This window comes from Euwallacea similis, unplaced genomic scaffold (genome assembly GCF_039881205.1).
Source record: "Euwallacea similis isolate ESF13 unplaced genomic scaffold, ESF131.1 scaffold_41, whole genome shotgun sequence".
NCBI lineage: Eukaryota > Metazoa > Arthropoda > Insecta > Coleoptera > Curculionidae > Euwallacea > Euwallacea similis.
The window spans coordinates 122,696-137,499 of record NW_027098666.1 but is presented as its reverse complement, the minus strand read 5'-3'; the positions used below and the strand labels follow the sequence as shown (position 1 = coordinate 137,499).

At 33.1% G+C, this 14,804-nt stretch overlaps 1 protein-coding gene, 1 long non-coding RNA gene and 1 other non-coding gene across 3 annotated transcripts; 1 reads left to right on the top strand and 2 right to left on the bottom strand.

Moving 5' to 3' along the window:
- Positions 1–401: 401 nt before the first annotated feature.
- LOC136418874 (uncharacterized) lies at positions 402–1,541 on the top strand. Its single transcript, XM_066405098.1, has one exon. The coding sequence runs from the start codon at positions 402–404 to the stop codon at positions 1,539–1,541; it is 1,140 nt and encodes a 379-aa protein (XP_066261195.1).
- Positions 1,542–3,301: 1,760 nt separating this feature from the next.
- On the bottom strand, positions 3,302–3,406 carry LOC136418886 (U6 spliceosomal RNA). Its single transcript, XR_010752978.1, has one exon. It is a non-coding gene; the product is annotated as a U6 spliceosomal RNA (small nuclear RNA).
- A 1,869-nt stretch (positions 3,407–5,275) lies between these two features.
- On the bottom strand, positions 5,276–7,623 carry LOC136418885 (uncharacterized). Its single transcript, XR_010752977.1, has 4 exons — positions 7,496–7,623; positions 7,019–7,151; positions 5,505–5,543; positions 5,276–5,444 (listed from the first exon to the last, which is right to left on the bottom strand). It is a non-coding gene; the product is annotated as an uncharacterized lncRNA (long non-coding RNA).
- Positions 7,624–14,804: the final 7,181 nt, after the last annotated feature.

Sequence of the window (14,804 nt, the reverse complement as noted above, 5' to 3'; positions counted from 1 at the left end):
CGACGCCATGTACGAAACGATTGGAGAAAAAACCGATCAAAACAAAGAAAAAATCTTAGCAAGAAGAAATGTTAAAGGCAACGAAGCATTCGACTTTAAATTAAACCAAAAAGTTTACAAAAACTTAAATCTCAGAAATAAAAACCACCCTAGATTTAGCGGTCCATATGTAATTATCGAGAAATTGAATCATAACAAAGTAAAAATCAAAAGTGTCAAAAGTCCATTCAAAATCGAAATTGTTCATGTTAAAGAATTGAAGAAACCCCTTATTACAGATGACCCTTCATACACGAAAAATCCCGATACCATGACTTAAATGACAACCTGGCATACTACCTTACAAATTAGGCAATGCCCAGAAAATAATCAACCACTGGAATTTTATTCAAACGTATGATATGACTAAATTGTTGCAGGAATTTTCGGATATTAACATTAAATATGATTTACTTCATGAGACCATAAATAATTTTACAGACTACAAATCCGAATTTTATAACTCTTTTGTGATAACAAATAACTTGAAACAAAAAATTAATGAACAGATAAACCAAATTTTCCCAACAAAAATGCGTACTAAGCGAGCCTTACTAAACGCATTGGGCACTATAATCAAAACCGTGACAGGAAACTTAGACCAAGAAGACGCAAAACGCATTGACCAAAACATTAACATACTCAAAGAAAACCAGAACAACTTAAAATTAGTCCTCGATAAACAAACAACGCTCTTGACTAACGCAATAAATAATTTTCAAGAAACGATAAAAAATGTATCACACGATCAAATTGTTTTGGATTCAAAAATTAAAGAAATCATAGAAGTCGTAAATGAAGTCAATATTAAACAAGCAAACCTTTTTGAGTTCTTTAGGATTCATAAGATCATCACACAGATTACAACATTTTATCAGAACATCTACGATATACTTTCAGACATAGAAGAGGCAATCACGTTCGCCAAATTAAATACTTTTCATAACAAGATAATTAATTCAGGCATGCTTTTAAACAAATTAAAACTCATTCAAAATCAGGTGCAACAAGGAAAATTACCATTCGAACCAGACACCGACAATTTATTGAATATCGAAAACACTCTAAAAATAAAGAGTTACGTAAAAAATAATGTGATAGTCTTCATAATCGAAATCCCTTTAGTGGAAACCCAAGCTTATAATTTATATCGATTATTTTCGTTACCTGTCAAATATAACAATTCCTATAAAATAATTGTACCAAGTTTTGAGTATCTCATAATAAAAGACAAAACATTTGGATACGTCAATCAGCCTTGCCAATACGTATCTTTCAATGAATATTTATGTTCTCATGTACGCCCCGAAAACTTTAATGATTATGTACCATGCGAAGTTGAATTGCTAAGATATGAAAATAATATAACGAATTGTAACCCAGTGTATTTAGATATAAAAAATTTACAAATCCAAAATGTAGACGAAAGTAAATGGATTGTAATAACAACTCAAAAAATCATAGGAGTAGAGATTTGTAAGGAATCACAAGGTAATGTCTGATTAAACGAAACTTACTTAATAGAATTAGAACCCAAATGTAATTTTATGTTAAGAGATATCATTTTAAGAGATTACGGAAACACGAAAACTGATTTCCAAGATGTACCCTTACAGAATGTTACCCCTAATTATAAATATCAAGTATCTTATAAGGAAATAGAAATGCCCAATCTAAACTATATTAATTCCCGGACAGGCTACGATTTCAAACTTCTTAGAAAAACGCACTTTTTTTGACTACATCTGTTAACTCGCTTCATAAGTACACCCAATGCTCCAGATGAAGGACATTTTGAAAAAGAAACTCTAATTGAATCAATTTTTGCCAATTCGGACGATTCCCACAATCCGGACAGGTTACGAATTCAAACTTCTTAGAAAAACGCATTTTTTTTGTCTACATCTGTTAACTCGCTTGGTAAGTACTCCCGATACTCCAGATGAAGGAAATTTTGAACAAGAAATTATAACTGAATCAATTTTTGCCAATTCGAACGATTCCCACAATCCGGTCACTCTACGACTTCAAACTTCTTAGAAAAACGCATTTTTTTGTCTACATCTGTTAACTCGCTTGGTAAGTACTCCCAATCCTCCAGATGAAGGAAAATTTGAACAAAAAACTGTAACTGAATCAATTTTTGCCAATTCGGACGATTCCCAGAATCCGGTCAGGCTACGACTTCAAACTTATGAGATAGAAAATCAAAGAAATCAAAGTACACCTTGAGAGGAATACATAAAGAAACATTTCCGTTCAAGTCCATCATAATGCTTTTTCCTTCTTTTTCCACTGGATACCAACACGCATTTTGAAGCTTAGCGCTTTCATTTAAATTATATGATAAATAACTCTTAAGGGTTGATGTTATGCCAATATCTCGCACTGAGTCAATAGTCACTCCATTTAGAACATATTTCAACTCTTTGAATAAAAACGTAGCGGCATTATTTATCAAGAATATGTTTGCAAGTGGCGTACCTTCCTCTTTCGTAACGTTTAGTTTAAGGCAAAGTTAACTTTTGCAGGGCAAGGGATATTTTCCGGTTTGCTGCAAGGATATTCTAATTTCATCGTTCGGTCCCAATTTAGTAGGATTGAATGGATCAAAAGAGAGCACTTCCCAGCTGAAAATTGAGTCATCAATAAGAACATTTTCTTGGACGTTTATATGTTCCACTTTTTAATGTAAATCCTAGGGAAACAAGAAACTGTTTATTCAAAGATGTTAACCCTCTTATGTATCTTTTCGTACTATCAGGGTTTTGCTGCGAGGTATTAAACCTTCTGACAAAATCTTGGTTTGGTATTCTATTATATAGAATTACCATCGTGAATCCAAGCGTTTAAGATGAAGTCTTAACGTGACGGATTCTTCTCGAAATTTAAACTAATCACCCTCTTGATCAACTAGTTTCACCGTTATTTTATTTACAACATTAACAATTACGAAAAAATAAATTACATTCTGAGGGGTTTCAATTATTTTAAAATTGGGTGGTACACTAGAAAAAAACTAGATGTATTACATGAACTGGCGTACCATTTAGAAAAGACCCTTCATCTATACTGTAATCGATATTTATAGCATTCACCTTAAGAACCTTCTAGCAGGTCAAAAGCTTTTGGCGTATGTTGTTCTATAGGACTCGATTCGTTTTTCCGACAACACGTAACATAAGTGAATACTTACTAAAGAATTTTAAATTAAATTCTTACTGGCATATGGAAGTTTCATTTCTGCTTGAGTCAGATTTTCAACAAGGTTAGATAAACAAAACGTTTCATCCTTGCGCAGGGGTCGTGTTAATCTTTTTCTGTATTGTTCCAATTTTATATAAATATGTACCGCCGAAGCGAATACGAGTAAATCACGTATTTTTTAATTACTTTAGTATTGAATAAAATTATTGAGATTAGTGTAGAAATGCTATTTGGGAAGTAATTTATCTAGGAATTTTTTTTAACAAATTTCAATTCATCCTCATTTTAATATATTCCATAGAAGGTCTACTTTGAAATAGAATGCATTAAAACACTGTAAAATTAAAAACCTGTGAGCCAAATAAACGTACCAGACCCCTTACCATAATAAACGGTTTCAGTGCTTGATAGATAGCTGTACACACAAATGAGATAAACTGGTTTATGGTGCTTTTAGGAATTCTATATAAATACATAAGCGAAGAAAAATTATCTCCTGTAGCAAGGTATCTTACAGTAATTTCTAGTTTTACTGTAACAGGCAAAGCTTGCAAATTTGGCAAAGCATTTTGTCAAATTTGTGGTGTCACCAATTCTAACAGACTTTCAAACATATCTTTTGACATTCTCAGGTGATTTCTGTAAGCTGAGGGGCCTTCGCATGATAATCCCTTAAGCAAAATATTTCATGCTCCTAAATTTTGCATTCGATTTATCCACGGTTTTACCCAAACCCTCCTTTTTCGGCTTTTTTTTGTAACAACGCGCGTAATTCTTCATTTATCCCGTGGCATAAAATATTCACACCAAAATTAACAATTTCAGATGTTTCCATAATGAACACTACATCATACAACTGCCACATTTCTAATAAAAATCTTGCATAAATGGTTGTGTAGTGTAAACAGTAACAATTTTGTTGACAAATTACAGGGACTTGCAATCAAGAACTTGCGCAAACAGAAGCTTGCATCATGTAAACACGGCTTAACTAGCGAACTCGCCAGCAAGTGATTGTTTACACGTGCAAAATACGGAATATTTTCGTATCGATGTGAGTCGTCACTGGCGTAAGTGAATTTCAGAAGCCTGCAGACTTTTCGGTCCATGCATGCAAAGTTTTAACTTGCGCGCCAGTTACGCAATCTAAATTTACTGGCACGAAAAATAATACTGGCTCCACTATTAAATGCATAGTATATACCCTCCATTAAACAATTATTGTAATTAGATGTTTAGAGCTTTTTTTAACAAAAATAATATTTTATCTTAAATAATAACACCACAAACTATCTAAAAATGTTCAAAAGTTGTAGAAAAAAAAATTGATCCCAAATGGATTAAAGAATGAAATTCAAAGCAAATAAGCCATAAATTTGAAAAGCGATCCTTGGCGAATAACCCCAAAATAAAACATTTATTTTTCAATGTGCGTGCAACACCTTAATCGGAAATGGGGGCAACCTTTAGTTCGGAGGCACTAATTAATTCACTTTTATGTTTTTAAATTTTTAAACTATCTATTGGCAACGGATAACTCTCCCAAAGAAAGCCCAATACCCGCCATTTTCCGGCTGTAGAAGTAGTCCGGGATAGAAGTACTTTCCCCAATGGGAAAACTGGGATGTGTAGACTGGCACACCCTAATGTACAGTCTTGGGGCCTCTTCTTAAAAACTTTTGATACTAAAGCCTCATACTTGAAGTTTGTTCTGGTGTTGCTCCGCAAAATACCTGTATCATTTTTTTCTTCGGCGGATTCTAGAGTCAAAATGTTTAACTTTATTTGCGACAAGAAAACTTTTTAGTTTTACGTGCTTATTCCTTTGAAATATTTTCCAATTTGTGGCTTTCTAAAAAATAACAATGATAATTAAATTAATTCAAAACAATCAAAATCGCATTAACTTACAGGGTCGGTTTCCAAACTTTGCATTTTGGCCTCATATTGCTCTTTCAACAACTGATAGTCTTTTTGAAGAATGTTGAGTTGATTTTCTAAGTGTTTTCTGAGTCAATTCTGAGTCTTTTTTTGGAGTTCCAATTCTTTTTTAAGGCTGATGAGTTGTGACGCGTGTTTGAATTTAAAGATCTTCCAGCCTTTTTTAGCAGTTGATTTGGATATTTTAAATTTGCAAGGGTTAAGTAAAAGTCGTCAACTAGTATTGGATCCATACTTATACTTTCTGAAGCACCTTCCTGAAAATACATGACATTATTTGTATATAGTTACAATTCATGAAGGATTAAATGATTTACCATTATCGCAGAAGTATCTTCGGTGACTGAATTGCTAATCTGCAAAAAACATTGGGTGTAATATTGGTTGCATATCAGTCAAACCAATAAGCTTCAATAATTATAGAATTCATAGATTTTACACCTAAAAATGATTTTGTATCTATCGGTTTTTATATTCTAAAAATGTATCTCTTCTCTTTTTGAATGACCCGCCTAGAAAATTTAGATTTGCGAAATAATTTTTATTATAACATATTGTAATGGATCTTGGAACTGCAAACTCAGAAACAACTTACGAAGTAATTTATTTCACTGTTAAATAATACACCTCAATCAGGTTTAAAAAAATGATGAGCTCAGTTAATGTAAAGTACCATAGGCTACACATACTTATGGACTTGCACTCATAAATCATCCTGTACCATTTCGTAGGAATCTAATGGCCATATTTCAACATGAGTTAAAATGTCTGGTTGGCTTTGAACTGTCCAAAATTATGTGTTTCAAATAGGTAAACCGTCAGAGATCTGTTTTGTTCTAAGTGCCTTTTGTTTCGAACTGCCCATATATTGCAATTGGACAGGCTCGTGTTAACCTATATTGGCACATGGTCTTTTCCTCTTAAGTTAGGTAGTGGAAGACTCTTCGAAGGATTCCACTAAGCAACCACCCTTCCAATAATGATTACGATTTCTTCCTCTCTCACGAAACGATGAACAAACTCTATCCCCCATAAATTCCGGGGTTTTGTATTTTAGAGAAGTAATAAAAGTGTTGTAATTTTTCTTCGTGTAATTATTTCACACCGACACACTACAACACACTTAGATATGTAAACGTTTCCCCATCCTATGGTGAATAATTTTCCTTCACCAAATTGTGTGGAATTTACAACTTTTGTTGGAAGTTCTTAGAAACTGTACTCATTCCAGCAACTATTTCCATATTTGTGGAATGGCTCTTCAAAGGTAAACTTCGAAACGATTGTAGGTATAATTATTAAATTATCCATTTAAGTTCCTTTGAGATTACATTTACCAGCCCTTCGTTACAAATATCTGGTACTTTGCAAATTGGAAACTACAGGAACAAATTTAGAATGTTTAATAATTCGTATTATAAAACCTTAATTCCCTTTCATAAGTATTATTCCCACAATAATAGAAGTTATTATAATACGGGGGGTGTTTCAGAACTTACAACCACTTATCAGACAGACTTCAACCCTGCACTGCACTGTTACCTAAGAAGCCCATTTGTCAAATAAACTTCTAATAAAAGTCCCGTAGATAACCAAACATGACGTACTAAATGTTAAATGTTTATTTTCTGTATGCTAGGACAATTGTTTCTCCTAACGCGAACCGTTTTGTAATGGCAACTCCATTAATTTTAAATAAATGATTCTTTCCCCTTCGTATATTTTTCTCAAATGCACCACTTATCCATAATCCATAAGTAAATGATCCCTTGACTTGGAATCTAGCATGGTACAAACTATTTCCTACCAAATAATAAAAAAAATTACATACCCTTCTGTATAACCCTGAGGAGTCCTTTCATTGATGGGCAACCTGCACTTTCCAATAAGATATGTGATAAAATCCTTTTCCCTTCTTTCCACCTTGGAACTACGACTTTCCTTCCTTCTGCTGTGGTTCTCATCTTAAAAAGATGAGCAACTATACTACCTATCTCTCCACCGAGAATATTCGCTATCTTTGATAATACACAAGGATTGTGAGATCTCACCGATCAATGTTGAAACTCAAACCCCACAAGTTCAAATTGCTAGTCTTGAGTTAATTTAGCTTCGACAACTGATCTGAAGTAGTAGTTTATAAAAACTGTGCTTTGCGATCAAAGATACAAAAGATAAGTTTTCTTTGCCTTAGAAGAAACAGACATTTGTTACAAGTTGTTTGTATCCTCTATCTGTATTAGAATGAGTATTGGATGTGGAGAATTATTGGGAAAATTTTTGGCAACCGGTTTCTTTTCTATCATACCTCCTAGTCCCTAGATCTTCTATCGGTGGTCTGACATCCCTTCCTTCTTACTTTTCGATTTTTTAAAGACACAATATTTTTTTATGTAACACTTAAAATTTTAACTTTTATATCCAAACAATAAAAACAAATAAATTCAAAAATCTTGATGTATGTCACTATTGTCGTAATGCACAGCAAGCCCGTTTCTGCAAAATGGCGCCACAAGTACACAAGAAAGAAATTTACAAAAACTTAGGAGAAATCGGTAAACCTGTTTGAGAAAGAAATCTGGAGTCTCTAAAAAGAAGAAATCTGTAATCTATACAAGAAAGAAATCTACAATGGCTAAACAGAAACTTGTAAACACTTCCGAGAAAATACAACCCTGGTTTACAGATAGTTAAGTTTTCATTCAAAGAAAACTTCTTAAAAAAAAATTATTTATTTTCAAAATATAAACTAAAATTACAAGATTTTGTACTCGATGTACTAGCAACTAAACTAACTGATGATTATTACAACAATAATAATCCTATGCTAAATACCTGACTTTATATAATAAAAAGATGCTGAAGGTGCTAAATTCTGGAGCGTGTTATGGTTTTTGTTTATACACGTGGTACACGTGTTATGGGTTCCTATGGGAAATGACCATATAATTAGATGGTGCCACGCGACGCAACAGAAAATCAATAATTGAAGTAGAGAGAAGATTGCGTTTATTTCAAAAATGTTTTTTGTGAATTAATATTGAATTTTTAACAGGAATTTCTTTTTGAAATAGAAAATGTATTTACTTAATATAAATATGTTATATGATTTAATGAAATAACGAAAACATCTGTACAATTGAAGAGTGTAACTTCTAATTAGTCTAAATGCCAATTTTATTAATTTTGTTCATTTTTTGCATTAAAATCTATCGTTTTTGACATCCAGCAATGGAACCTAATTTTTTCTGTTAAAGTTTTTTTGGCACATAGACTAATGAGAAGTTACACTCTTCCATTGTAAGGATATTTCCTTTATTTCATTAAATCATATAACTTATTTATACTAAGTATATAAATATCTTTCCTATTTCCAAAAGAAATTCCTGTTAAAAAATCGATACTAATTCCTGCAAAACATCTTCGAAACAAATGCAATCTTCTACTCTGCTTCCATTTTACCTTGAAGCAGAGAAGTGCACAGTGGGTCTTATGCTTTTACTGCTAGTATACGGGGTGTTCCTTAACGATGTGCGGATATTTTGAGGTGGGATTCTATTTGACAAAAAATAATGATAATTTGTTATATAAACTATGTTCCAAAAATGCTCCGTTACGAGAATACAAGGTTGCACAGTTTCAGAAAAAAAACGTATATTTTTATTGCAATTAATGCCCCTTTATAAACTGTCTTTACTTACCAAATTTTATTGAAATATCTCAAGCGGTTTCCGAAATATTCATTAATTTCCATTTTTTTTCTAAAACTTCGCAACCCTGTATTTTCGTAAGGGAGCGTTTTTGGAACATAACATTTTCGAAAAGGTTCGAGTTGAGATGTCAATCTTCGACCACGTTCAAAAATGATCTTAGGCATTGTCTAGAAGAGCCTAATGTGTTCTTCTTTTCACTTTTTTTGATATTATTAGTTAATATTAAATATATTTTTACATTGTTAGTGAGCAAAAACTAATACCAAACCTATACCAAAGTCCTGTTTCCTAATTGTTTATTTTCATTATTACTATGCACAAAAGAAGATGGTAAGTATCTGAATATTTTAGGGAGTCACTGTTGTATGTATACTTATGTTAAATATAAAATCGCCATCAATTTTAATGTTTTCTCTAGGTGTTTTAAAGACTTAACAACTTGGAGGCCTGAATAATATAGGTAATCTAATAAATTAAACTTTTTTTTCAACAATCGCCATCAGTAACGTGACGAGATCCTATAGTGAATAATTTTCCTTCACCAAATTGTCCGCAATTTACAACTTTTATTGGAAGAACGTTTTTCTTGATTCAAGCAACTATTTCCATATAATCTTAAACTGTGGAACGACTTACGATGTAATTTGTTTCACTGTTAAATATTCACTGCCCTCAAACGGACTTAAACAAATGAAGAGCTCTTGTCAATCCGACAATTTGACCAATAGAATTCAAGAATATTCTGAAGATTTTAAATACAAAAACTGAGGGATAACATCCATGGGGGTACTACAACTGAAGGCTATAATTGGTTACTTCATTGACTATCTCTTTAAAGGGACACATTTGATTGACCGGCAAAATTGATTTCCCATAGGCATGTTACAGTCCTACCAATTTAAGCCACACTTTCTCACAAGGTGGTAAATAGAGAGTTCTTACAAGGAGAGATGCCCAAGTTTTGTCACATGGAGCTACGTGTTTTCGAGAATAATAGACACAGAAATGGGGCCATGCCCCCTCTAAGGCTAAAAACCGATTATGTACTTGGGCTTAGCATATTGGTAAATTACACTTCCAAATAATGTGAAAACACACTTCTACCTCTGAATGAGTGAATATAATACAGGGTGTTTGGTTGATGTGGGACTTAATTTTAAGGGGTGATAATAGAGTCTATTTGTAACTTTTTTGATTAATAATGCATTATCCGAAAATTTGTATTCTTCGAGTTATTCACAATTCAGTGATATTTTGGTGAGACCAGACATAGCTGTACAAACGTAGATTTTTTGAGAGTTTTCTCCCAATCTTTGAAATAAAATTATTTGTATTTGTTTGTCAAGGCCCTAACGCAGAATTAGCACCAACAGTTTTGAAAATACTTGTAGAAATAAACATTCTACAGCAGCACAAACTTTTAAAACCGCTAATAGTGCTAAACGACTTTCGACTTTGATTGCAAATTTAGGAAAACTTTTCCCCCATAACTGCACAGTAAACTAGCGGAAAAACTTCTTTATTTAGTCCTTTATAATTTGAGATACAATATTTTTACAAAAAACTGTTTTATGGAAAAACAATATGGAAAACATGGAATTTTTTACGTAGATTTAATTGCTTTGCTGACGTCATGATTTGGATTGTATGAATTGCGCTTTTATGACTTTTGTCAAAATAAATTATAATTTTTATTTTGCAACATATTTTTTTCACTCAAATTCCAAGCAATGTCGTTTACTAATGTTGAATATGAAAATATTGTTGTTGCGTATGTGTTAGGGCTTGTGTAGAGGACAGAATATCCGATAATTGATTTAATCTATTAGTTCGATAAGTTGTATTTTTCATAAGTCTAGTATTAAATCTGGGACTAATACGGAACACGTGAGCTACGCTTACGAACATTACTCGTTTTTTTTGCCACTTTGCCCGTATGACCAGATGTTGGTACGAATTTCGTTTGAACTTAGACTAACTACGTAATAAAACTTCTCGCCGACCTTTTGTGAGTACTAAAATTTAGACACGTTCTCGATTCTGGTCTTAACCGCCCTCAAATAAAACCCAATTATATTGTTAAAGTTAGGCAGGTTACAAGGACAAATCTAGAAGAAGTGCCGATGATGACCTCCTGGTTTCTGGTACGCCTATGTACGCTTACCATTAACTTTAGTATTTAAGATTTTGCAAGAAGAAAAATCCGCCTCTTCTTGTGCGTCTCCGTCGACTCTTAACTATGTACTTTGCACGTTACTCATACGCGATTATTTTACTCACGATTTCTATACACAGTTAATTAGTATACTAGTTTACTTGTCACGAAAAGTTGTTACTCCTTTGCTAAATTACTCGAAATTGGTGGTGAACAATAAATCTTAGTTACCGTTAAAAAGGGTTTTTGTTTTTTTCATTTGCACGAACACGGTGTCTCTGAGACTGCGAACTCAGGGTGGTCCTTCGCAAGCATTCAGTCCATTGCTAACTAGACGTATTAAAAATTAGGCCACGTCCAATCAACATCTTGGTACCACGAATCACGAATAAACAGTATGAATTTTGCAACAGCAATGCTGTCGAAGCTAGAAGAGAATATTCAAGGCGGTATCCAAATCCGAGATTATCTACCGACTGTAAAGGCCCAATTGAAATGGAATGTGCCAAAAGCGCAATTCATACGGTCCAAATTATTATGTTGGCGAAGGAGCTAAAAATGCGTGAAAAAAAACGTGTTTTTTAGTTTGTTTTTGAATAAAACATACTGAAAAGTTATAAATCGGGATTAAGAAAATCCGATAAAAAAATTGTTTATTGTCTATTCCCAAACGAAAGCTAAATTACAACTGGCTCTACTATTAAACAATTTGAATGAACTAAACTTCTATTAAGGATGAATGCGGGTTCCCAGGAAAATGCAAGGTAGCAGTTTTACGGGAACTGCTGCTTTGAGACAAATCTTGGAATTCATTTGTGGAATGTGATTACGCTGATATATAGCTTTATCAAAATCTACAAGAAGAATAATTTTGTTTTTTAAACCAGACATATAGACAGGTTGCCGAGTATTGTTGAATGGAACAGGTATAAAATGAGGAACTGTATTACCAAAGAATTTATAAAAGGGTGGAGGGTCAGGGAAACTATTATACAGGGTGTTTCAGAATAGTATCTCATAAATTTAAAGAGAGTTTCTATTAATGATTTTGAGAAAAAAAGTTTATATGAACCTAGATCCGTTTTCGCTTTCTGTCTGAAATACGGGGTGTTAAAACTTGCAATATTTTTTTGTTTTTTTTTAAATAATAAGTTCGAACCTGCATTAAATATTTCTATCAAACTTGGTGGGCGTAAGTTAAGGGTACAAACACATCTTTTAAGAGAAAAATTAATTTTTAAATTTAAATAGTAGCGCCACCAAGACCATGACCCTGATTATTTCTTGTTAAAAATATATTGTTAATTACTTGTTGTAATTATGAAAATTAAAATGAAAATGGTATCTCTTAATAGATTATATTTTCTCTTCAATACTATCCATCTCTCATTCACTTAAAATCAAGAGGAATAATTGGACCCTGTTATGCAATAAAGATCCAACCGACAAAATTTTAAAAAATTAGTTATTTATTAAAGTAGTATTGAGAATAATTTTCATAACGGGGTCCAATTGAGAGAGTCCAATCTCTGTATAACTTAAATATTAAAAGTTCTGGAGAAGGCACACAGGTGTGCCCAGGCTAGGAGGCCATCGTCGCCATATTTCCTAGACCTATTTTACAATCTTAACTACATAATTGGAGTTTTATTGTAGGGTGATAGGCAAAGCAATTGTGAACGTGCCTAAACTCTAATTCGTGCAAAAAACGGCGATAAAGTTTATTACAGAGATTTCTTTGATTTGGGAAAAATGGATTCAGACATTTGGTTCTAATAGGTAAACCGTCTATCCCTAATAATTGGAAAAACCCAGTCACTGATGCGAACAATATTACAGCTTACGATACGCATAGGCGTGGCATTAGGATACATTATGGTTAGAAATAAACTGCTCGGTATTACATGGTATTTTTCTTAGTAAAAAATACTAACTGCTCAATAAAAATGCTGAATGCACAGTATTTCACATATGAACTTCCCAGTATTTTGTATAATCTTGCACGGTAAAATAATGAATTTACTTAGAAACCTGTGCCCGATGTTTATTAAAATTTCGTCCATTAATTATGTATCAACAATCAGTACAATACCACCTTTTCTTGAACATAACATAAAAAGTTTAATTTATTTTTATAGTTTCGTGCGGTTAGCTACCTTGATTTAGTGTACTTAAATTATGATAGACCAAAACCAAGAAATACCTAAATATGCAAGTGACACAGAGAGTTTAAGCGAAACAGAAATGACAGTAAAGAATGTTTGATCCATATATTTTGCGTGTACGTGGTTGGGTTGATTCATCCCTTTCGATACGATAACCGTGAACCACGAAGACCGTGGACTGGATTGATCGTTTATGAAGGACCACCCTGAGTTCGCAGTCTAAGAGACACTGTTTTCGCGTATAAGAGAAACTAAACCTCCTTAACTTAACAAAGGTTTATTGGTAACATTAACAATTAGACAATATCGGGAAATACGTTATTTAAAGAACGTTGACTAGAAGAATCTAGCGCGCACGAGTCCGTGATGAAGTAGCGAGAAAAGAGAGCCTCTTCAGTTTCACACCCTCCTTAAGTACTGATACGGAGGTGCAACACCCATAGACGTACTCCTGATAAGGCCCCATTAGCGACTTCTAGGCTACCTTGTCGCGTTAAAGCGTAGCACTTAGAGGCATGGTCGCTGGGCTTTTATTGGAGCCCAGCCATTGTATTCATTTGGCGGTACCTTTAATTTAGATTCGCAATTTTAGTCCGACAAAGAATAGTGCTGGAAATCCCAATCATGAAATAACTTCCCTCAGCTGAAGATGGGTGTTAAGCGCTGGGAATTTCAACAGTATTACCCAATGGCTGGGGTTGACCATGGGCGTAACATCAGTTTCTTAAACTCACTTAGGACATTTAAATTAATAAATAACATAACTATAATCTATGATATAACAATACGTCGCAAGTCCTAACAAAGAAATTTCATATTTTTGAATTGGCAGTTTGTACCAACGAACAGACTGAAGATTTTATATTTTTATTCAACTCCCTAAAAAATGGTGTTGAGAAAATATTTAATGAAATCATTAAACCAAGTATCCTTGGGTGTGACGCTGCTTCAAGCATTAAAAATGCTTTCAAACATGTATTTGGCAGAGAAACCGAAATACAGATGTGCTGGGGTTACGTGAAGAAAAATTGTCAAAAGAAAGCAGATAAACTTATAAGACCAAAAGAAAATGCAATCAAAATTCTTGAAGATATTGATCTTCTGCAACTGAGAAAAAACGATAAGGTTTTCGATAAAGCGTCCTGTTTGTTTATTTCTAAGTGGAAAAAAATATGTCCAGAATTTGTGGAATACTTTCGAAGTGAATGGCTTAACTCCAATAGAAACTGCTTAGAAGGTGTTGACAAATTAAGTCCAAATACAAAGAGACTTTCAATAGGGTAATAAAAGATGAGAAAACTGATGAGAAGAAGAGAAAGACTTCCAATATCTCGTTTTTCAACAATTTTAAAAGAATATATACATAGCTGGTCATTTGCTTAGACAGCATGTACAAAGGAATTTCATTTTGAACCAGTTTTAAATTTGAATTTGTGGACTAGATCATATCAATGGGCAAAGAAGGAAAAAATAATTCTATTAGAAAATAGCAGTGATGGTAAAATGTATGTAATTTCCTCAAAAGGTGTTGCAGAGATCAACAACAATGATTTAGAAAAATCAAATACTAAGAATTTTCATAGT